Source organism: Scyliorhinus canicula, chromosome 20 (genome assembly GCF_902713615.1).
Source record: "Scyliorhinus canicula chromosome 20, sScyCan1.1, whole genome shotgun sequence".
Classification (NCBI taxonomy): Eukaryota; Metazoa; Chordata; class Chondrichthyes; order Carcharhiniformes; family Scyliorhinidae; genus Scyliorhinus; species Scyliorhinus canicula.
In genome coordinates, this window is record NC_052165.1 from 80,491,586 (window position 1) to 80,516,284 (window position 24,699).

At 53.0% G+C, this 24,699-nt stretch overlaps 1 protein-coding gene across 1 annotated transcript in view; it reads left to right on the forward strand.

Moving 5' to 3' along the window:
* dgki (diacylglycerol kinase, iota) overlaps positions 1-24,699 on the forward strand; it is a 228,343-nt gene that overhangs the window by 46,909 nt on the left and 156,735 nt on the right. Inside the window, exons 2-7 of the mRNA XM_038781036.1 lie at positions 143-238; positions 3,559-3,633; positions 4,535-4,591; positions 8,432-8,500; positions 9,421-9,492; positions 24,021-24,137. Of these exons, the coding sequence (XP_038636964.1) occupies positions 143-238; positions 3,559-3,633; positions 4,535-4,591; positions 8,432-8,500; positions 9,421-9,492; positions 24,021-24,137 (486 nt within the window). The remainder of the gene's footprint in view (positions 1-142; positions 239-3,558; positions 3,634-4,534; positions 4,592-8,431; positions 8,501-9,420; positions 9,493-24,020; positions 24,138-24,699) is intronic.

The window sequence follows — 24,699 nt, forward strand, 5'->3', positions numbered from 1 at the left end:
TTAAATGCAAGACCCTTAACTTACTAATAATTGAGAACCTTGTTATAAAATTGATTTCAAAAATGCAGTCACTCAAAGCAATTATTTTACATAAACATCTTTTGAGAAACATTTATCCATCTGTTACCTTTTACCTTTCCAGGAAAATGCTATAAATGGTGACCACGTTTGGCTGGAGACAAACGTCTCCGGAGAATACTGCTACCTTGGAGAAGAGAACTGTTTGGTGAAGATAACTGTGAGTCACCACAAACGAAACAGAATTGAACTGGAAATGTTAATAGGCCAGGGAGAGCAACTTAGTGAAGTGCATGAAATAAACTCGATATAGCACTGTCCATAATCATTATTGTTGATAAACTAGATTGGCTAACCCTCATGAAACATTTGTTAATTATCTAGATAGACTACATCCTAAGATATACTAAAGTACAACAGTTAGTAAACCACGTGGAACTAGATGAGCAAATCGGAGGGGAGGATGATCCCTAGTGAAGATTACTATGTCATTCAAAGAGCGACTGTCATGAAAATCACTGTAAATCAAAGAACAACTGTGGTGATCACTGTAAAGAAGAGACTGTGGTGAAGATTACTGTGTAAATCAGAGAGTGACTTGTGAAGATCACTGTGTAATAGAGAGACTTTGTAGAAAAACTGTGTAAATATGAACGTGACTGTGGTGAAATAGAACATAGAACAGTACAGCACAGAACAGGCCCTTCGGCCCTCGATGTTGTGCCGAGCAATGATCATCCTACTCAAACCCACGTATCCACCCTATACCCGTAACCCAACAATCCCCCCATTAACCTTACGCTACGGGCAATTTAGCATGGCCAATCCACCTAACCCGCACATCTTTGGAATGTATAAATCACTGTATAAAACAAACTGTGACTGTGCTGATGATAACTGTGTAAATCAGAGAATGACTGTGGTGAAGATAACTGCGTAAATCAGAGAGTGACTGTGGTGAAGATCACTGTAAATCAGAGAATGACTGTGGTGAAGATAACTGTGTAAATCAGAGAGTGACTGTGGTGAAGATCACTGTAAATCAGAGAGTGACTGTGGTGAAGATCAATGTAAATCCGAGAGTGACTGTGGGGAAGATCACTGTGTAAATCAGAGAGTGACTGTTGTGAAGATCACTGTGTAAATCAGAGAGTGACTGTGGTGAAAATCACTGTAAATCAGAGAGTGACTGTCGTGAAGATCAATAAATCAGAGAGTGACTGTGGTGAAGATCACTGTAAATCAGAGAGTGACTGTGGTGAAGATCACTGTAAATCAGAGAGTGACTGTGGTGAAGATCACTGTGTAAATCAGAAAGTGATTGTGGTGAAGATCACTGTAAATCAGAGAGTGACTGTGGTGAAGATCACTGTGTAAATCAGAGAGTGGCTGTAGTGACGATTGTGCAAATCAGAGAGTGACTGTGGTGATGATCACTGTGTAAATTAGAGAGTGGCTGTGGTGAAGATTGCTGTGCAAATCAGAGATTGACTGTGGTGAAGATCACAGTGTAAATCAGAGAGTGACTGTGGAGTAGATCACTGTGTAAATCAGAGAGTGACTGTGATGACGATTGTGCAAATCAGAGAGTGACTGTCGTGAAGGTCACTGTGTAACTCAGACAGTGACTGTGGTGAAGATCACTGTAAATCAGAGTTTACATGCAGTTATCATTATGCAAATCAGAGAGTGATTGTGGTGAAGATCATTGTAAATTGGAGAGTGACTGGTGATAATCATTGTGCAAATCAGAGAGTGACTGTGGTGAAGATCACTGTCAATCAGAGAGTGATTGTGGTGAAGATCACCGTGCAAATCAGAGAGTGACTGTGGTGAAGATCACTGTAAATCGGAGAGTGACTGGCAGTAATCATTATGCAAATCAGAGAGTGACTGTGGTGATCATTGTAAATTGATGAGTGACTGGTGATAATCATTGTGAAAATCAGAGAGTGACTGTGGTGAAGATCACTGTGTAAATCAGAGTGACTGTGGTGAAGATCACTGTGTAAATCAGAGTGACTATGGTGAAGATCACTGTGTAACCCAGAGGGTGGCTGTGATGAAGATCACTGTGTAAATCAGAGAGTGGCTGTGGTGAAGATCACTGTGTCAATCAGAGAGTGGCTGTGGTGAAGATCACTGTGTAAATCAGAGAGTGGCTGTGGTGAAGATCAGTGTAAATCAGAGAGTGGCTGTGGTGAAGATCACTGTGTAAATCAGAGAGTGACCATGGTGAAGATCACTGTGTAAATCAGAGAGTGATTGTGGTGAAGATCACTGTGTCAATCAGAGAGTGGCTGTGGTGAAGATCACTGTGTAAGTCAGAGAGTGGCTGTGGTGAAGATCACTGTGTAAATCAGAGAGTGGCTGTGGTGAAGATCACTGTGTAAATCAGAGAGTGACCATGGTGAAGATCACTGTGTAAATCAGAGAGTGGCTGTGGTGAAGATCACTGTGTAAATCAGAGAGTGACCATGGTGAAGATCACTGTGTAAATCAGAGAGTGGCTGTGGTGAAGATCACTGTGTAAATCAGAGAGTGACCATGGTGAAGATCACTGTGTAAATCAGAGAGTGGCTGTGGTGAAGATCACTGTGTAAATCAGAGAGTGACCATGGTGAAGATCACTGTGTAAATCAGAGAGTGACTGTGGTGAAGATCACTGTAAATCAGAGAGTGGCTGTGGTGACGATCACTGTATAAATCAGAGAGTGACTGTGGTGAAGATCACAGTGTAAATCAGAGAGTGACTGTGGTGATGATCACAGTGTAAATCAGAGAGTGACTGTGGTGATGATCACAGTGTTAATCAGAGAGTGACTGTGGTGAAGATCATGGTGTAAATCAAGAGTGACTGTGGTGAAGATCACTGAGTAAATCTGAGAGTGATTGTGGTGAAGATCACTATGTAAGTCAGAGAGTGACTGTGGTGAAGATCACTGAGTAAATCTGAGAGTGATTGTGGTGAAGATCACTATGTAAGTCAGAGAGTGACTGTGGTGAAGATCACTGAGTAAATCTGAGAGTGATTGTGGTGAAGATCACTATGTAAGTCAGAGAGTGACTGTGGTGAAGATCACTATGTAAATCAGAGTGACTGTAGTGAAGATCACTGTGTCAATCTGAGAATGACTGTGGTGAAGCTCACTGTGTAAGTCAGAGAGTGACTGTGGTGAAGATCACAGTGTAAATCAGTGATTGTGGTGAAGATTATTGTATGTAAATTGTTGCTGTTCTGGATAGATACTGGGTGGGTATTTCTGGCCTTTCCTCTCAATGGGATATTCCGGTCCCGCCAAAGTTAACCTCCTCCCCCCCCCCCCCCCCCCCGAGGCGGTTGCCCCGGCTGCGGGACAGGTGAGACACACAAATCACTGGGGGTATGAGCAGGACCAGAACACCCCATCGGCAGCCAATGACAAGCCGCTTTCATCGCTAGAAAACACTTTGCGGGGTAGTCCAGAAAATCTCACCCTTTCTCTTCCCTTCTTACTTCTTAGTTCTTATCTTTCAGTTTTTCTTCATTTTCATTTCCAGAAGTCAGCACCGAGGAGAAAGTGTGCGGCATGCAAGATAATAGTGCACACAGTGTGCGTGGAACAGCTAGAGAAGGTAAGACACTATCTGGCCTCGGATATTAGTGTTATATTTATCGGTCATCCGGCTTCTAGCAAGGAGGCAGTTTTTGGAATGTCTGTGATGCAGTTTGCTATTTACGCACTTTCTTTTAACTTAAGTGTCTGATGGGGGTGACAGAAATCCCAATTTATACGTGGAGGAAGTCCCGATCATGTGGGCTCTGGTCTCCATGGCAACCAAGCCACGCAGGCATTTTGTCGGGCAGAACACGTAGCGGATCACCTGGCCCTCTACACTACTCCAATTTACCTTGAATTAAAGAGAGAGTCCAAAACGGCATCTAAAAGCTCGCATCGTCACAGCGGGCGCCAAGTTTTGAGGGGCGCCACATTTTGTGATAAGGTGTTAAAACTCTCTCCTCTGCCTGTGGGTGCTGACAATCCCATAATGCAATTCAAAGAGGACCAGGGAAGCGCGTGTGTGTGTCCAGGTTAACACTTATCCCTCAGCATCTACCGAGGGAGCGATGCACTGTCAGAGGTGCCACGGTTTGAGGGAGACTTTAAATCAAGGCCTCATCCATGCTTCCAGCTGGGCTGTAAACAATCCAGGGTTGCTGAACTCTATGTGAAGTCCCCTACATCACATTAGTGTAATTTTACCAGACTTCCTGTTCTTCCAGTAAACGCTGGAGCTAAGTTGGCAGTCCACCTGCCAGGTTCTTATGGACCCTGATTGTCCACTCAGGTGTATGGGAAACCGTGATCCGGCAGAAACAGAAATGGACAACGTTGAGGACGATGTGCTTAAGCTGACGCGTGATTTTCACATTTTCTCAATAACTGCTGAATTTCTGTGTGGGAGAGAGTTACAGTGAGAGACCTGGAGGAAACACAGTCTTACGCTGGAAATTCTGGTTGTTGGTTTTATACAGATAAGTTTCCATTGCAAGCCGACATACCGGGAGGGAGGCAGCCGTTCTCTCAGAGAGGTGAGTACTACCTTACAAATTGCTGCTCTGACACACAGATCCCAACGTTTTCTTCCGAGACTAGAACAAAATGTCCTTTGTTGTATTGGAACTATTTATATATCTATCATTGGAACAGCTGTTCATCATTAAACCTCAATAAATAAAGATACTGTAAATACTGCCGTGCTGAGTTGTACAAAAGGTTCTAGATTTGATTCACAATGTATTGAATTGTTGTCAGGTGGTGTGAGAGTTACAGTAGACATCAGCTGATTGTGGTACATTCAGTCCGGGCTGCTATTTCCAATGACTCCTGCTGGAAGGTACACGTGAGTTGGGGCATCAGGGTGAGGGGAAGATTGGCAGCGATCTGCTCCCCACACAGTTCAGTAGCTATCTGGGTAAAATGGAAGAATCGTCCGTAATGAGCCTGCGAGCAACTAATGAGGAAGAGAAAAAGTCTCCAATTGGAGGAGCTGCAAGCACCGACATTGGGGAGTGCGCTGAAGGAAGCCGGGCCGAGGGGTGTGAAGGTGTGACAGAGCTGAAGCCAGGGAGCCATGTGTTGGCCAGGGCTGGAGCACGGAGAGCAAAGTATTGGCTGGGGCTGGAGCACAGGGAGCCAGGTATTGGTCGGGGCAGGAGCACGGAGAGCCAGGTATTGGCCGGGGCTGGAGCACAGGGAGCCAGGTATTGGGTCGAGGCTGGAGCACGGGGAGCCAGGTCTTGGCCGAGGCTGGAGCACGGGGAGTCAGGTCTTGGCCGAGGCTGGAGCACGGGGAGCCAGGTATTGGCCGAGGCTGGAGCACGGGGAGCCAGGTATTGGTGGGGGCTGGAGCGCGGGGAGCCAGATATTGGCCGGGGCTGGAGCGCGGGGAGCCAGGTATTGGCCGAGGCTGGAGCACGGGGAGCCAGGTATTGGTGGGGGCTGGAGCACAGGGAGCCAGGTATTGGGGCGGGGCTGGAGCACGGGGAGCCAGGTATTGGCCGGGGCTGGAACACGGGGAGCCAGGTATCGGGGCGAGGCTGGAGCACAGGGAGCCAGTTATTGGGGCGAGGCTGGAGCGCGGGGAGCCAGGTATTGGCCGGGGCTGGAGCGCGGGGAGCCAGATATTGGGGCGAGGCTGGAGCATGGGGAGCCAGGTATTGGCCGGATCTGGAGCACGGGGAGCCAGGTATTGGCCGGGGCTGGAGCACAGGGAGCCAGGTATTGGGCGAGGCTGAAGCACGGGGAGCCAGGTATTGGCCGGGCCTGGAGCACAGGGAGCCAGGTATTGGGCGAGGCTAGAGCACAGGGAGCCAGGTATTGGGGCGGGGCTGGAGCACAGGGAGCCAGGTATTGGGCGAGGCTGGAGCACAGGGAGCCAGGTATTGGGGCGAGGCTGGAGCACGGGGAGCCAGGTATTGGGCGGGGCTGTAGCACGGAGCCAGGTATTGGGCGGGGCTGGGGCACGGAGCCAGGTATTGGCCGGGGCTGGAGCACGGGGAGCCAGGTATTGGGCGAGGCTGGAGCATGGGGAGCTAGGTATTGGGCCAAGGCTGGAGCACGGGGAGCCAGGTGTTGGGCAGGGCTGGAGCACGGGAGCCAAGTATTGGGCGATGGTGGAACTCAGGGAGCCAGGTATTGGGCAAGGCTGGAGCATAGGGAGCCAGGTATTGGCCGGGGCTGGAGCACAGGGAGCCAGGTATTGGCTGGAGCACGGGGGGCCAGGTATTGGGGCGAGGCTGGAGCACGGGGAGCCAGGTATTGGGTGGGGCTGGAGCACGTGGAGCCAGGTATTGGCCGGGGCTGGCGCACGGGGAGCCAGGTATTGGGTGGGGCTGGAGCACGTGGAGCCAGGTATTGGCCGGGGCTGGAGCCCGGGGAGCCAGGTATTGGGCGGGGCTGGAGCACAGGGAGCCAGATATTGGGCAGGACTGGAGCACGGGGAGCCAGGTATTGGCCGGGGCTGGAGCACGGGGAGCCAGGTATTGGCCGAGGCTGGAGCACGGAGAGCCAGGTATTGGGCAAGGCTGGAGCACAGGGAGCCAGGTATTGGGGCAAGGCTGGAGCACGGGGAGCCAGGTATTGGGCGGGGCTGGAGCACGGGAGCCAGGTATTGGGGCGAGGCTGGAGCACGGGGAGCCAGGTATTGGCTGGGGCTGGAGCACGGGAGCCAGGCATTGGGCGAGGCTGGAGTACGGGGAGCCAGTTACATTGGATACCGGGAGCAAAAAGTTTTTGCGACCGGGGATGACAAGGTCATATAAGGCCCAGAGGTCAAAGGTGTCAATGCCTGGGAAATGCGTGTGTTGGACTGAGAGACTGACTATGTGTGGTGGCGTGAGTGAGTGAGTAAATGAGTGTAACATTGAGTGTGTGGGGGTAAGAGAGTGTGTGTGTGTGGGGGTGAGTGTGAAAGAGAGTGTGTGTATGAGGATGAGTGTGAGAGACCGAGTGAGTGTGGAGGTGAGAGGGACTGAGTGAGTATGTGGGGAGTGAGTGAGAGACTGTGAGTGTGGGGGGTGAGAGACTGAGTGTGTGTGGGGGTGAAAGTGAGGGATTGAGTGTGTGTGCGGGGGTGAGTGAGAAATTGGTGTGTACGTTGAGGGGAGTGAGAGAGAGTGAGTGTGTGGGTGTGTGAGTATTTGAGTAAATGAGTGTAACTGATTGAGTGTGTGGGGGTAAGAGAGTGTGTGTGTGTGGGGGTGAGTGTGAAAGAGAGTGTGTGTATGAGGATGAGTGTGAGAGACCGAGTGAGTGTGGGGGTGAGAGAGACTGGGTGAGTGTGAGGGGGTGAATGTGAGTGTGTGGGGGTGAGTGTAAGACTGGGTGAGTGTGTAAGGGTGAGTGTGAGAGAGTGTGAATGTGTGGGGGTGAGTGTGAGAGAGTGAGTGAATGTATGGGGGTGAGTGTGAGAGAGTGAGTGAATGTGTAAGGGTGAGTGTGAGAGAGTGAGTGAATGTGTGGGGGTGAGTGTGAGAGACCGAGTGAGTGTGCAAGGGTGAGTGTGAGAGACTGAGTAAGGGGGTGAGTGTGAGAGACTGAGTGAGTGTGTGGGGGGTGAGTGTGAGAGAGTGAGTGTGTGTGGCGGGGAGGTGAGTGAGACTGAGTGAGTGTGTGAAGGTTAGTGTGAGAGAGTGAGTGAATGTGTGGGGGTGTGTGAGAGAGTGAGTGAATGTGTAAGGGTGAGTGTGAGAGAGTGAGTGAGTGTGTAAGCGTGAGTGTGAGAGACTGAGTGAGTGAGGGTTGAGTGTGAGAGACCGAGTGAGTGTGTAAGCGTGAGTGTGAGAGACTGAGTGAGTGAGGGTTGTGTGAGAGACCGAGTGAGTGTGTAAGCGTGAGTGTGAGAGAGTGAGTGAATGTGTGGGGGTGTGTGAGAGAGTGAGTGAGTGTGTAAGCGTGAGTGTGAGAGACTGAGTGAGTGAGGGTTGAGTGTAAGAGACCGAGTGAGTGTGTAAGCGTGAGTGTGAGAGACTGAGTGAGTGTTGAGGGACAGAGTAAGTGAGTTGTGGCAAACGTTATCTTTCCAAAATGTGCTCATTGGCCCGCTGAGTGAGACAGATGTGCAGATGTGGCCCCTGAGTGAGAAGGTTGGACACACCAGGCCTACGTTCCACCAAGCTGCTCCATGAGGTGTGAGGTGCGCTGTGTTGAGGGCCTGGTAGCGCCCTCTGCCAAATTGAATTAAAACATGAGATATATCTCCTTTCTGTAGCCCCGTATCACCATGGGACAGGTGACCTCGGAGCAGAGATAGGTGGCTGGAGGCAGTACTGAAAACAATCATTTAAATCCAAGTTCCGCCAAGCTCGGCAGGAGCGGAAATTTGAGAATTGGAAAGCGGTTGTTGAAAGTAACATGTGTGATCTCTTCAGCAGAGTTTTGTGAGGCATCACTGGGTTCACAGACGGCGTCAGGAAGGGAAATGCAAGCAATGCGGAAAGGTATGATTCTCCCCATCAGTGCCATTGGTTCCACTTTGCCCGTCCATCACTGTGATATCCCAAATTTTCTTCCCAATTTAGTTAGCAGGGTGATATCCAATTTACTCTTCCCACTCCTATTCATTCCCCACCATGATATCTGGTTCTCCTTCCCAATCATAACTATTGTGGATTTACTCTTCCCAGTCACGATCACCTCAATAATATCCTGTTCCTAATTGGAATTAAAGGTGGGTTTTAAATTTTTGCGTTAGTTCTGAACATTTCTATTTAATATGCATTCTTTATGATGAAGTAGAGGGTGTGTGTGTGCACAATTCCGGCCTTAATCGAACATTGTGCTCAACCGGCTCCTGGATTGTGATCTTTCCAGGAAAACACCACTCAGCAACCTAATGTAATTCAGGACCTCCAGTCCTTGATGCTTTAGGCATTGAAACAGCAATAACTCAGCGGGATTCTCCGTTGGCGTGATCTTCCAGTTTGCCGGCAACGCACCCATGCCCACGGGTTTCCCGACTGCATGAGGTGACGACAATGGGAAACCCCATTGGCTGGCCAGCAGACCAGAGAATCTCGCCCAGGGAACGCCAGTGTCCACGGCAATATCAGGGATTGTTACAGGCTCCCCGCATCATGGGAGGGCAGGAAAACACTTGGGAATGACTCTTTAGGATCTCCCTTAGGCTGACAATGCCACGTGTAGCTCTACACCAGTGCGATTTGGCTATGCGGTGGCTTGACAAGGTTACCCGTCCTCCGTACGCTGAACAGCCCACCATGGCAATGGGAATGAAACCCCTCGGGCCATGGACAACACCTCTCAGGCAGAGGAGGCATTTCCCACCAGCACAAGCGGTCAGATGGGAATTTCGAGCCCTCTTGATGTCTCGGCCTGACAAAATGTCTTTATTTTGCAGGGTTTCCAACAGAAGTTTTCATTCCACACAAAGGAAATCATAGCCATTAGCTGTTCTTGGTGCAAGCAAGCAGTAAGTAGCTGTCACAATTTAACTCTGTCGGTCTTTGGATTGATGGAGAATTTTGCTCCTCATCTGTGAGCTCACACTCATAATTATCTTTGTGTCAGCTTGCAATGTTCTGAGCCATTCTGATGCACAGAGAGAGAGAGAGAGAAAGACAAAGTTCTGGAAATCACTCAATGTCCACTGTACACTCAGTTCTGGGAGTGGTCACTCGGACATGTGGGAGGCACTTTAAAATTAATTTACAGGATGTGGGCATCGCTGGCTAGGCCAGCATTTATTGCCCATTCAGAATTGCCCTTGAGGAAGCGTTGGTGAGTTGACTTGTAGACCGTGTGGTGTAGGTACACCAACAGTGCTGTTAGGGAGGAAGTCCCAGGGTTTTCACCCAGCGACAGTGAAGGAACAAAGAACAAAGGCAAATAAAATTACAGAACAGGAACAGGCCCTTCGGCCCTCCCAGCCTGCGCCAATCCAGATCCTTTACCTAAACCTGTCTCCTATTTTCCAAGGTCTACTTCCCTCTGTTCCCGCCCATTCATATATCTGTCTAGATGCATCTTAAATGATGCTGTCATGCCCGCCTCTACCACCTCCGCTGGTAAAGCGTTCCAGGCACCCACCACCCTCTGCATAAAAAACTTTCCACGCACATCTCCCTTAAACTTTCCCCCTCTCACCTTGAAATCGTGACCCCTTGTAACTGACACCCCCACTCTTGGAAAAAGCTTGTTGCTATCCACCCTGTCCATACCTCTCATAATTTTGTAGACCTCAATCAGGTCCCCCCCTCAACCTCCATCTTTCCAACGAAAACAATCCTAATCTACTCAACCTTTCTTCATAGCTAGCACCCTCCATACCAGGCAACATCCTGGTGAACCTCCTCTGCACCCTCTCCAAAGCATCCACATCCTTCTGGTAATGTGGCAACCAGAACTGCACGCAGTATTCCAAATGTGGCCTAACCAAAGTCCTATACAACTGTAATGTGACCTGCCGACTCTTGTACTCAATACCCCGTCCGATGAAGGCAAGCATGCTGTATGCCTTCTTGACCACTCTATCAACCTGCGTTGCCACCTTCAGGGTACAATGGACCTGAACTCCCAGATCTCTCTGTACATCAATTTTCCCCAAGACCCTTCCATTGACCATATAGTCCGCTCTTGAATTTGATCTTCCAAAATGCATCACCTCACATTTACCTGGATTGAACTCCATCTGAACGGTCAACGTATTTCCAAATCAGGATGGTGCGTGGAAGAGAACTTCCAGATGTTCCAATGCGCCTACTGCCCTTGTCCTTCTGGGTGGGAATTGCTGTCTGAATGGCTGTAATCTGTACTTCCTGCCAAGTGGGCAATTATCACGCAATATATCACAGCTTAATTCCCCATCCGTGGCTCCAGGGGAATTAAGAGAAGATGCAAAACATTGATCACCTGAGAATATTTTACCGGGATACCCTAGTTTCCCCTGAGGATGGAGCCAGGGGACAGTTTGAGTAGCTGTGTTTATAATAGCTGCATACCTCTTCGATATGCAAGGAGTCTCAGAAACTGATCTTCATCGTAAGTGCAAAACATGTTTCTCTCTGAGGAGATGGTGGCACAGTGGCAATGTCACCAGGCCAGTAATCTAGAGGTCCAGGCTAATGCTCTGGGGATAGGGGTTCAAATCCCACCACGGCAGATGGTGAAATGTAATAACAAATAATAATCGCTTATTGTCACGAGTAGGCTTCAATGAAGTTACTGTGAAAAGCCCCTAGTCACCACGTTCCGGCGCCTGTTCAGGGAGGCAAAAATTGAACCCGCGCTGCTGCCTTGTTCTGCAATACAAGCCAGCTGTTTAGCCCACTGTGCTAAACCAGCCCCTTAAATTTAATGAAAGAATCTGGAACTGAGATCTGGGGCGGGATTCTCCGCGAACTGGCGGGACAGGCCACTCCGGCGCTGAGGAGTGGTGTGAACCGGCGTTGGGCCGCCCCAAAGGTGGGAATCCTCGCAACGTCAGGGGCTAGGACGCCGCCGGAGAGTTTGGTGCCGCGCCAGCCAGCACGGAAGGGCTTGGCGCCATGCCGATCGGCGCCGAAGGGCCTCTGCCAGCCGGCTAGAGTTGGCGCATGCTCGAACTGCCAACGTGTGCTGGCATCATCCCAGCGCATGCGCAGGTGGGTTCTTCTCCACACCAGCAATAGCGGAGATTGACAGCGATGGGTGCGGAGGGAAAGAGTACCCCAACGGCACAGGCCCACCCGCGGATCGGTGGTCCACGATCGGTGGGGGACCCCCCCCCGGGGTGAGATCCCCCTGCGCCCCCCCGAGGACTCTGCAGTTCCCGCCGGTAAGGACCTGTTGTGATTTAACCGCCGAAAACGGGTGGCCACTCGGCCCATCCCGTCCAGAGAATCGCCGGGGGAGGGGCTCTGCCATCGGTTGCTGACCGACGCGGTCCAATTCCCGCCAAAACCCCGGCGCCGGAGAATTCGGCAGCCGGTGGGGGCGGGATTCACGCCGCCCCCCGCCGATTCTCCAACCCGGCGGGGGTCGGAGAATCCCACGCCTAGTCTCAGTAATAGTGAATATGAAACTGTGGTAGTCACCACTGATGTATTGTATTGTATGTACCACATATGAGGTGTATTAGAGTAAGGCCCTGTAGTACAGGTACGGGGGTTGATCTCTGCCTGCCTGCTGGCTCCGCCCAGTAAGCGGAGTATAAATGTGTGGGCTCTCCGAGCTGCAGCCATTTCAGCTGCAGCTGCGGGAGGCTACACATCTCTGCGTAATAAAGCGTTGATTACTCTCTACTCTCGTCTCGTCGTAATTGATAGTGCATCAATTTATTACGCAGAGAGTTTGAAACAATGGATCTCCGTATCAAGCCGGATCGCCTGCAGCTGCACCCTCAAGCAGACAACGCCAAGTCGGCCTTCGCACATTGGCTAGCTTGCTTTGAAGCATATATCAGACCTGCGACTGAACCACCCTGAGAGGTACAGAAGCTCCAGATGCTTTACGCTCGGCTGAGCTCCGACATGTTTCCCCTAATCCGGGACATGCCAACCTACGCTGACGCTATGGCGCTACTGAAGGAGACCTACGCTCAGCAGACCAACACACTCTAGACTGCGATTGCCAGGCCGTTTCGTCCGTTGAACATTCTGAACTTTTAATTTGAGATGCATTCGTCACTGGAATTGGGTTGGCTTACATCCGCCAGCACCTCTTAGAAGGGGCTACCCTCGACGTCGCGGCGACCAAGAAGCTAGCGATTTCACTCACGCAATCTTCAGGCATATGCCCCCGATCGCTCAGCCGGCCCCTCCTGTGCATCACTGGCGAACACCCCATCGTGGACCCTACCAGCGGCCACCCCCAGCCAACCCCAGGCCTGCGCCGCGCAGCAACCAACAAACCCCGGGGGACCCAAGTGCTACTTCAGCGGACAGACAAAACACCCCCAGCAGCGCTGCCTGGCGCGGAGCGCGCTCTGCAAGGCCTGCGGGAAGAAAGGACATTTCATTGCTGTGTGCCAGGCCCCCTCCATCGCCGCTATTGTCCCTGCACCCCCCACGTGCGTTCCGTGGGCACCGCCATCTTCCTCGCCTCAGACAACGTGCGGCCCGTGAGCGCCGCCATCTTGCTCACCATCTTGCTCGCCTCACAAGACGTGCGGCCTGTGGGCGCCGCCATCTTTCCCCCCTCATGACACGTGCGGCCCATGGGCCCGCCATCTTTAATGCCGCCCGCCACGGGCGCCCATGGGCGCCGCCATCTTCACCACCTCAGGACCCCTGCTCATCGGGCGCCTCATCTGGCCGATCATCGCCTGCAACCGCCGCCGATTAGCCATCCTTAGCTATGTGGTTCAAAACGGAGTCCTAGGGCCCGACCCCGATCGCATGCGACCTCATGGAACTCCCACTCCCCCACTGCCCCAAGGCCCTCAAACGATGGCTGGGCTTCTTCTCTTACTACGCCCAGTGGGTCCCTAACTATGCGGATAAGGCCCGCCCACTCATCCACTCTACCGTTTTCCCACTGACGGCCGGGGCTCACCAGGCCTTCGGCCGTATCAAGGCCGACATCACCAAGGCAGCGATGCACGCAATCGACGAGACCCTCCCCTTTCAAGTCGAGAGCGATGCATCAGCCGTCGCTCTGGCTGCCATCCTCAACCAGGCAGGCAGACCCGTGGCATTCTTCTCCCGCACCCTCCATGCCTCCGAAATTCGGCACTCCTCCGTCGAGAAGGAGGCCCAAGCCATCGTTGAAGCTGTGCGGCATTGGAGGCATTACCTGGCCGGCAGGAGATTCACTCTCCTCACTGACCAACGGTCGGTTGCCTTCATGTTCAATAACATACAGCGGGGTAAGATTAAAAAATGAGAAAATCTTGAGGTGGAGGATCAAGCTCTCCACCTACAATTACGAGATTTTGTATCGCCCCGGTAAGCTCAGCCCGCTCCCCGATGCCCTATCCTGAAGTACATGTGCCAGCGCAGAATTAGACTGACTCTGGACCCTGCACGACGATCTCTGTCACCCAGGGGTCACCCGTTTTTATCATTTCATAAAGGCCCGCAATCTGCCCTACTCCCTCGAGGAAGTCAGGGCTATCACCAGAGACTGCCAGGTCTGCGGATTGCAAACCGCACTTTGACCAGCCAGATCGAGCGCACCTGGTGAAGGCCTCTCGCCCCTTTGAAGGCCTCAGCGTGGATTTCAAAGGGCCCGTCCCCTCCACCGATCGAAACACGTACTTTCTTAACGTGGTTGACGAATATTCAAGATTCCCCTTCGCCATCCCATGCCATGACATGACGTCTGCCACCATCATCAAAGCCCTCAACACCAACTTCGCTCTGTTCGGTTTCCTCGCCTACATCCACAGGGGATCCTCATTTATGAGTGAGGTGCTGCACCAGCACCTGCTGAGCAGGGGCATCGCCTCGAGCAGCTACAACCCCTGGGGAAATATAGAACAGTACAGCACAGAACAGGCCCTTCGGCCCTCGATGTTGTGCCGAGCAATGATCACCCTATTCAAACCCATGTATCCACCCTATACCCGTAACCCAACAACTCCCCCCCCCTTAACCTTACTATTAGGACACTACGGGCAATTTAGCATGGCCAATCCACCTAACCCGCACATCTTTGGACTGTGGGAGGAAACCGGAGCACCCGGAGGAAACCCACGCACACACGGGGAGGATGTGCAGACTCCACACAGACAGTGACCCAGCCGGGAATCGAACCTGGGACCCTGGAGCTGTGAAGCATTTATGCTAACCACCATGCTACCGTGCTGCCCTAAAATGGGCATGTGGAGAGGGAGAATGGGACAGCCTGGAAGGCCGTCCAGCTGGCCCTACAGTCCAGAAATCTCCCGGCCTCCCGCTGGCGGGAGGTCCTCCCCGACGCCCTTCACTCCATCCGATCACTACTTTGCACTGCGACTAACAAAGCTCCCCAAGAACGTCTCTTTGCCTTCCCAGGAAGTCCACCTCCGGGGTTTCGTTCCCAATGTGGCCGGCAGCTCCAGGACCTGTTCTCCTCCGCAAGCACGTACGGCTCCACAAGGTGGACCCATTGGTCGAGAGGGTACAGCTTCTTCACGCGAACCCGCAGTATGCCTTACGTAGCATACCCCGACGGACGCCAAGACACAGTCTCCTTCAGGGACCTGGCAACAGCCGGGTCCCCACACCCCCCGTCCCTGCCCCGGCGCCACCCTCCCTCCCCCCAGCGCACCCCACTACAGCCCCCGCTCCAGGACGATCCATCCTCCCCTTGGTCCCACCCGGGAATGAAGATGAGGACGACACACTCCCGGAGTCACCGGCGATCGAACAGACACTTGAATCACCACTGACACTGCGGCACTCGCAATGATGGATCAAGGCTCCCGATCGTCTGAATTTATGAACTGTTCCTAAACTTTTAAATGCCGACATGTAAATAGCATTCCACCACTCCCGCCGGACTCTTTTTTTTAACAGGGGGTGAATGTGGTGGTGAATGTGGTAGTTGTATTGTATGTATCGCATATGAGGTGTATTATGGTAAGGCCCCTGTACTACAGCTACGGGAGTAGATCCCTGCCTGCTGGCTCCGCCCAGTAGGCGGAGTACAAATGTGTGGGCTCTCCAAGCTGCAGCCATTTTGGCAGCAGCTGCGGGAGGCTACACATCTCTGTGTAATAAAGCCTCGATTACTCTCTACTCTCATCTCGTCTTAATTGATAGTGCATCAGAAACTATCATCGATTGTTGTTAAAAACCCATCTGCTCGCTAATGTTCTTTAGGGGGGGGTGAATCTGCCGTCCTTCCCTGGTCCGGCCTACACGTGACTCCAGACCCACAGCAATGTGATTGACTCTAACTGCCCTCTGAAATGACCCAGCAACCACTCAGTTCAAGGGCATTCGAGATGGGCAACAATTGCTGGCCTATCCATTTTGGTAGGAATAACAGCAAACGGGATTATTATTATTATTATTATTTAAACGATAAAATATTAAAGCATGCCGCTGTTCAGAGAGACTTGGGTGTGCTAGTGCATGAGTCACAGAAGGTTGGTTTACAAGTGCAACAGGTGATTAAGAAGGCAAATGGAATTTTGTCCTTCATTGCTAGAGGGATGGAGTTTAAGACTAGGGAGGTTATGTTGCAATTGTATAAGGTGTTAGTGCGGCCACACCTGGAGTATTGTGTTCAGTTTTGGTCTCCTTACTTGAGAAAGGACGTACTGGCGCTGGAGGGTGTGCAGAGGAGATTCACTAATCCCAGAGCTGAAGGGGTTGGATTATGAGGAGAGGTTGAGTAGACTGGGACTGTACTCGTTGGAATTTAGAAGGATGAGGGGGGATCTTATAGAAACATTTAAAATTATGAAGGGAATAGATAGGATAGATGCGGGCAGGTTGTTTCCACTGGCGGGTGACAGCAGAACTAGGGGGCATAGCCTCAAAATAAGGGGAAGTAGATTTAGGACTGAGTTTAGGAGGAACTTCTTCACCCAAAGGGTTGTGAATCTATGGAATTCCTTGCCCAGTGAAGCAGTTGAGGCTCCTTCATTACATGTTTTTAAGGTAAAGATAGATAGTTTTTTGAAGAATAAAGGGATTAAGGGTTATGGTGTTCGGGCCGGAAAGTGGAGCTGAGTCCACAAAAGATCAGCCATGATCTAATTGAATGGCGGAGCAGGCTCGAGGGGCCAGATGGCCTACTCCTGCTCCTAGTTCTTATGTTCTTATGTTCCATGGGATAAAAAAAGGAAAAGAAAATGACCCATATATTCTTAGCAAGTCTCAGGTGATTGGCTTCTTTCAACAAGATGGAGACAGGACAAAAGGAAGTGAAAAACAAACTGTGACAGGATAGAAAGTAGAAATCCAACAGTAAATCACTATGTTCGACTAGAGGTTGTAAAAAGAATAAAAGGTTAAAATTAACATCTGTGAGAACGCACATGGGAATAAGTAAGTACGATTTGATAGCCATTACAGGGAGATGGATACAAGAAGACGTAGATTGGAACCTGAATATTGAAGGGTACGGGATACTTAGTAAGGACAGAAAGCGAGGGAATGTTGAAGTGACGGCTCTGTTAGTTAATGATGGTATTAGCACGGTAGAGAGGGATAACCTAAGTTCAAGAAACCAAGATCTGGAAACTGTTTGGGTAGAGCTGGGAAATGGTAAAGGTGGGAACTCACTGGCAGGAGTCATGTACAGGCCTCCCTAACGCTAATCACATGGTAGAGTGCAGCAGAAAGTAAAAAGAAATTGGTGCTTGTCAGAAAGGCACGCCGATAATTATAGGAAATCGATTTACATATAGACTGGAAAAGTCAGATGGGCAAAGGCAGCCTAGATGAGAATGGGGATAGGGTGGAGGTGGTGACCTTGGGTAGGGTGCTCTTTCCAAGAGCCTGTGCAGACTCAATGGGCCGAATAGCCTCCTTCTGCACTGTAAATTCTATGATAATCTATGATTAATCTAGGACAAGTTCGGCACAACATCGTGGGCCGAAGGGCCTGTTCTGTGCTGTATTTTTCTATGTTCTATGTTTCTTAGAACAGCACTTTCTGGAGTCCATCGGAAAGAATGTTAAATAGACTTGGTATTGAGGAACAAGGTGGGAGTAATCAATGGCTTCATAGTGAAGGGGCCCTGAGTAGCAGTGACCATAATAATATTGAATTTTGCATTCAGTTTGAGGGAGAGATGAGTGGGTCTGAGTCTATGGCCAGAATTTTCCAGCTGCTCAAGTCAGCGGAATCTTCCAGTCCCGCTTACGGCGTACCTTCGGCACGGGTTTGCCGACTGCGAGGGGTGCATCCAACAGGAAACCCCGTTGACAATGGTGAGACCAGACGTTCATGTGATAGGGAGTAACATATTGGCATTGATAGATGATTGGCTGGCTAGCAGGAAGCAGAGCATCAGGCTGAGCCTGGCACATGTTGCGGATGTGTTGACTCTACTCAACGCATCCGCCCATAGACCATCCTCTATCTCACCTCCCAGCTCCTCCTCCCACTTGCGCTTCAGCTCCTCGATCTGTGTCTCCTCCGACCCCATAAGCTCCTTGTAAATGTCCGAGACGCTCCCTTCTCCTACCCACCCTCTGGAAACTACCCTGTCCTGAATCCCCCTTAGCGGTAGGAGCGGGAAGGGGCCCAGACCGATGCTCCCACTGTTCCCACCTGCCTCCTCTACTGGCGTCAAGAAAATCTTTGCATGTTACTTTGCTCACAATTTGCTGTGAAGTTTGATATGATAAAAGAATAAGGGCCGGGATTCTCCCCTACCCGGCGGGGTGGGGGGTCCCGGCGTTGTGGAGTTGCGACAACCACTCCGGTATCGGGCCTCCCCAAAGGTTGAGAATTCTCCGCACCTTTAGGGGCTAGGCCCGCACCGGAGTGGTTTCCGCTCCGCCGGCCGGCGCGAACGGCCTTTGGCGCCTCGCCAGCCAGGGCCAAAAGGCCTTAGTCCGCGCATGCGCCGGAGCGTCAGCGGCTGCTAATGTCATCCCGGCACATGCGCGGGGGAGGGGGTCTCTTCCGCCTCCGCCACGGTGGAGACCGTGGCGGAGGCGGAAGAAAAAAAGTGCCACCACGGCACAGGCCTGCCCACCAATCGGTGCGCCCCGATTGCGGGCCAGGCCACCGTGGGGGCACCCCCCTGGGCCAGATCGCTCCCCCCAGGACCCCGGCGCCCGTCCGCGTCGCCAATCCCACCGGCACCAGACGTGCGTTGATTCCCGCCAGCGGGAAAGGCCTGTCAGCGGCGGGACTTCGGCCCATTGTAGGCCGGAGAATCGCCGCGGGGGGCCCGCCGATCAGTGCGGCGCGATTCCCGCCCCCGCCGATTCCCGGGTGGCGGAGAATTCGACCCCCCGGGGGTCGGAGAATTCCGCCCCAGATGTCTATGAATTAACTCTTCCTTCTTCCTTAGTGACCTAGCTTTGTATTTTTTGCACAGACCACACTACTAATCTGTTCAACATCCGAACATTTAAGAGCCTGGTGTTATGGATTGGAAACCATTTCCTTTTACAACATCTTGAATCACATCGGAAATGATCTGTTAGGAATTTATTGTTTATAAGCCATTCAGGAAATTGGTTTCAAGTGAAGGCAGTCGAAAGACCATTTGGGATTAAATGTTTGGTTGTTTACAGACCAGGGGCGGGATTCTCCGTTGCCCGTCGTAACGCGGGTTTCCGGCGAGAAAAATCGGTGTTAATGACTCCGGCGTCGGGGCCTTCTTTAAGGCCGCTATTCTCCGTTCCCGGAGGGGCTAGCAGCTGACTGACGCGAGACGCGTCAGTTTCACCAGCTGCGGAAGTGGTGATACCCGGCGTTTTTTGGAGGATAAGGAGGAGAGACAGACCCGGCATTTTTGGGGGGGGGGGTGTGTTCCGGCATTTTGGGGGGGGGGGGGGTGTTCCGGCATTGGGGGGGGGTGTTCCGGCATTTGGGGGGGGGGGTGTGTTCCGGCATTTGGGGGGGGGGGGGGTGTGTTCCGGCATTTTGGGGGGGGGTTTGGGGGCAGCGGCGGGCAGAGAGGGGGGGGCGACGGATGCCCGGGGCCAACGCACCGTCGCCCCCCCCCCTCTGTACGCCGCTGCCCCCTACCCCAACCCCCCCCTCCCCACCCCTACCTCAACCCCCCTCACCACCCCTACCTCCCTCCCCACCACCCCTACCTCCCTCCCCACCACCCCTACCTCCCTCCCTCCCCACCACCCCTACCTCCCTCCCCACCACCCCTACCCCCCTCCCCAACGCCGGGTCTCCCCCCCTCCCCCAACGCCGGGTCTCCCCCCCTCCCCCAACGCCGGGTCTCCCCCCCCCTCCTCAACGCCGGGTCTCCCCCCCCTCCCCAACGCCGGGTCTCCCCCCCTCCCCCAACGCCGGGTCTCCCCCCCCCTCCCCCCACGCCGGGTCTCCCCCCCCCCCTCCCCCAACGCCGGGTCTCCCCCCCCTCCCCCAACGCCGGGTCTCCCCCCCCCTCCCCCAACGCCGGGTCTCCCCCCCCCTCCCCCAACGCCGGGTCTCCCCCCCCTCCCACAACGCCGGGTCTCCCCCCCCTCCCCCAACGCCGGGTCTCCCCCCCCTCCTCAACGCCGGGTCCCCCCCCCTCAACGCCGGGTCCCCCCCCCTCAACGCCGGGTCCCCCCCCCCCTCAACGCCGGGACCCCCCCCCCTCAACGCCGGGTCCCCCCCCCCCTCAACGCGGGGTCCCCCCCCCCCCCCTCAACGCCGGGCCCCCCCCCCCCTCAACGCCGTACCCACACCCCGTCCCCCTCCCTCTGAAGGCCGGTACCCACACCCCCCTCTCTCCTCCTCCCCCCCTCTCTCTCCTCCCCCCCTCTCTCCTCCCCCCCCCCTCTCCTCTCCCCCCCCTCTCTCTCCTCTCCCCCCCCTCCTCCTCTCCCCCCCCTCCTCCTCCCCCCCTCTCTCCTCCTCCCCCCCCCTCTCTCCTCCTCCCCCCCCTCTCCCCCTCCCCCCCCCTCTCTCCTCCTCCTCCCCCCCCTCTCTCTCTCCTCCTCCCCCCCCTTCCTTCCTCTGTTAGTGGGGGGGGGGGTGCGGCGTTAGTGGGGGTGTGGGGGTGGTGAAGGGAGGGGGTTGGGGTAGGGGCAGCTGCGTGCAGAGGGGGGGCGACGGTGTGTTGGCCCCGGGCATCCGTCGCCCCCCTCCTCTGCACGCCGCTGCCCCTACCCCAACCCCCTCCCCTCACCACCCCTACCCCCTTCACCACCCCTACCCCACTGCAACGCCGCACCCACCCCCCACTAACGCCGCACCCCCCCCCCCACTAACGGAGGAAGGAAGGGGGGGAGGAGGAGAGGGGGGGGGGTGTGGGTACCGGCCTTCAGAGGGAGGGGGACGGGGTGGGGGGTTGCGGCGTTGAGGGTGGGGGGTTGCGGCGTTGAGGGGGGGGACCCGGCGTTGAGGGGGGGGGACCCGGCGTTGAGGGGGGGGGCCCGGCGTTGAGGGGGGGGGTTGCGGCGTTGCGAGAGATGGGGGGCGGCGTTGGAGGGGGGTAGGGGTGGTGGGGAGGGGGGTAGGGGCGCTGGAGGGAGGGAGGGGTGGTGAGGGGGGGGTGGTTAGGGTAGGGGGCAGCGGCGTACAGAGGGGGGGGGGGGGGGCGACGGTGCGTTGGCCCCGGGCATCCGTCGCCCCCCCCTCTCTGCCCGCCGCTGCCCCCAAACCCCCCCGATGCCGCAACCCACCCCCCCGATGGCCGCAACCCACCCCCCCGATGGCCGCAACCCACCCACCCCCCCGATGCCCCCCCCATGCCGCAACCCACTCCCCCGATGGCCGCAACCCACTCCCCCCGATGGCCGCAACCCACCCCCCCGATGGCCGCAACCCACCCCCCCGATGGCCGCAACCCACCCCCCCGATGGCCGCAACCCACCCCCCCGATGGCCGCAACCCACCCCCCCCGATGGCCGCAACCCACCCCCGACACTGAACGGCGTCAACCATCATCAATGGTTGACGCCGTTTTAAATCAACTGTGATTTTCGCCGACGTGACCCGTGGCCACGTCGGCGGGACTTCGGCCCATCCGGGCCGGAGATTTAAGGTCAGTGCAAATAAAATGAAATCCCGCCGGCGCCAGCTGTTTTCACAGGCTGCCGGCGGGATTTGCACAACGCCGGTTTTTTACCGGCGGGAGAATTCGAAAACCTGTGGGAGCGGAAATGACGCCGCTTCCCGCCAATTCTCCGACCCTGCGTGGGGTCGGAGAATCCCGCCCCATGTCACCACGTAAACATGTATTGAAATGTGATATAATTTACATGGTCCTTAATTCAATGCTTTTTTAAAAATTCATTGGCATCACTGATTAGGCCAGCGTTTATTGCCCATCCTTAGTTGGCCTTTAGAAGGTTGTGATGAGTTGCCTTCTTGAACTGCTGCAGTCCTTCAAGTGTAGGTACACCCACTGTACTGTTAGGGAGAGAGTTCTCGGATTTTGCCCCAAAGACAGTGAAGGAACGGCGATATATTTCCATGTCAGGGTGGAGAGTGACTTGGAGGAGAACTTCCAGGTGGTGTAGAACCTCAAGGAAAGAGTATTGAGAATGGATATGAGGCAGGTAGCGGGTGCTCACAGGTATCTGCTGCTCTTGCCCTTCTAGATAGTAGTGATCGTGGGTTTGGAAGGTGTTGTTTAAGGAACCTTGGTCAGTTACTGCAGTGCATCTGCAGATGGTGCACACGGCTGCCACTGTTTGCTGGTGGTGGAGGGTTTGCATGTTTGTGGAAGAGGGAGCAATCAAGCGGGCTGCTTTGTCCTGGATGGTGTTGATTTTCTTGTGTGTTGTAGGACTGCACTCATCTAGGCAAGTGGAGTATTCCTCTACACTCCTGACTTATGCCTTATAGATTGTGGCCATGATGTGGAGATGCCGGCGTTGGACTGGGGTGAGCACAGTAAGAAGTCTTACAACACCAGGTTAGTCCAACAGGTTTGATTCGAACACGAGCTTTCGGAGCGCAGCTCCTTCACCTGAGGAAGGAGCAGTGCTCCGAAAGCTCGTATTTGAATCAAACCTGTTGGACTTTAACCTGGTGTTGTAAGACTTCTTATTATAGATTGTGGACAGGCTTTGAGGGATCAGGAGATGGGTTACTCGCCATAGGACTCCTAGCCTTTGACCTGCCCTGGTAGCTACAGTATTAATCTGGCTAGACCAGTTCAGTTTCTGATCAATTGTATCCCCATGATCTTGATAGTGGAGGATTCAGCGGTGGTAATGCCATTGAATGTCAAGGGACGATGGTTAGATCTTCTCTTGTAGGAGATGGTCATTGCCTGGCACTTGTGTGGTGTGAATGTAACTTGCCACTTGTCAGCCCAAGCTGTTGCTATATTGACAATGAAGATCCTCCTGAACAACTGTAGTTCTTTCTGGAAACCTAGGGCTGGATTCTTCCACCCCGCCCGCCGCACGTTCGCCACAGGTGGGACGCGGACAGTGTAAAGGTCCATTGACATCGGGTAGGAATTTCCTGTCGCCAGGCCAGTGCGGCCAGAGAATCCCGCCCCTGTTTTTCTGGTGGATAATGGATGATTATTACTGACACCAATTGTTCACGGGTACAAGAAGGCTTTAATTGGTTAGCTATTGGTCCACAGAAAAGGTAGTCCTTGTTTTTCTTTTATTCTTTCATGGGTGTGGATGTCACTGGATAGAGTGGCATTTGTTACCCATCCCTAATTACCCCTGAACTGAGTGATTTTTTCAGCCATTTTATAGGGCAGTTAGCTCAGCTAATTTCGAGCAAAGTTAAGAGTCAACCTCATGTAGGCCAGACCAGGTAAGGCCTAAAGGGCATTAATGAACCAGATGTTTTTTTTCCAACAACCGACAATGGTTTCATGGCCACCATTACTGATGACTTACCTATACATAGAATTTACAGTGCAGAAGGAGGCCATTCGGCCCATCGAGTCTGCACCGGCTCTTGGAAAGAGCACCCTACCCAAGGTCAACACCTCCACCCTAGCCCCATAACCCAGTAACCCCACCCAACACTAAGGGCAATTTTGGACACTAAGGGCAATTTATCATGGCCAATCCACCTAACCTGCACATCTTTGGGCTGTGGGAGGAAACCGGAGCACCCGGAAGAAACCCACGCACACACGGGGAGGACATGCAGACTCCGCACAGACAGTGACCCTGGAGCTGTGAAGCGATTGTGCTATCCACAATGCTCCCGTGCTGCCCATGTCCATTAAAAAAAAAAGAATTGAATTTAAATTCCACCAGCTGTCGATGGTGGGATTTGAATCCATGCCACAGAGTATTTGCCTGGGCCTCTGGTCTGGTGACATGACTGCGATGCCACCATCTCTCCAATGTTTGTACCAAGGTAAAGGATAGTCCTCACTAGACAGCAGTTGATCAAGAGGAAAGCCGTTGATGGTTTTTCATTTGCAAATGTCTTTCACTAATTTTTGTCAAATTGTCTTTCTTCTTTCAGTTTCACAATAAGGTGACATGTTTCATGTTACATCACATCGAGGAGCTGTGTTCGCTAGGTGTGCACGCTGCAGTCATTATACCCCCGACGTGGATTATAAAGGTGAAAAAACCACAGGTATAAAGCACAGAGCACCCGCTACCTGCCTCATATCCATTCTCAATACACTTTCCTTGAGGTTCTACATCATTAGGGAGCCTCAGTATGAGGTAGGGATGTCACCATATCAACTTTAACCATCACCACCCAGAAAATATCCTGGCATACACTAGCCAAGATATTTAACCACTTCACTGGCATGCTATGCTGCTGTGAACGGCTTCCTGTGGCGCTACGCTTTGGCTGTCGTGCAAATGTCGGCCGCTTCTTTTTTTAATGAGGTGGAATATTGAATATTAATGAAACTAGTGTCATTGTTGACCATTTGTTGCTGCATGCCCTTCAATGAAAGTGTGTAAACATGTCTCTACAATTGAGTCAAAGCATGAGCATGGTTAAATACAACGCAGCGCATGGAACGTTCTGACCCAAGTGATCATTGGGTATTGTTGCAACCTGCTCGGTTCGAACGGTCAGTGAGGCCTGTACAAAGGCCAGACTGTTAATCATGGGAGATTTCAGTTGCTTTAATATTGACTGGTAAAACAGTAGAGGGAAAAATGATGAAGAAATGTATGTT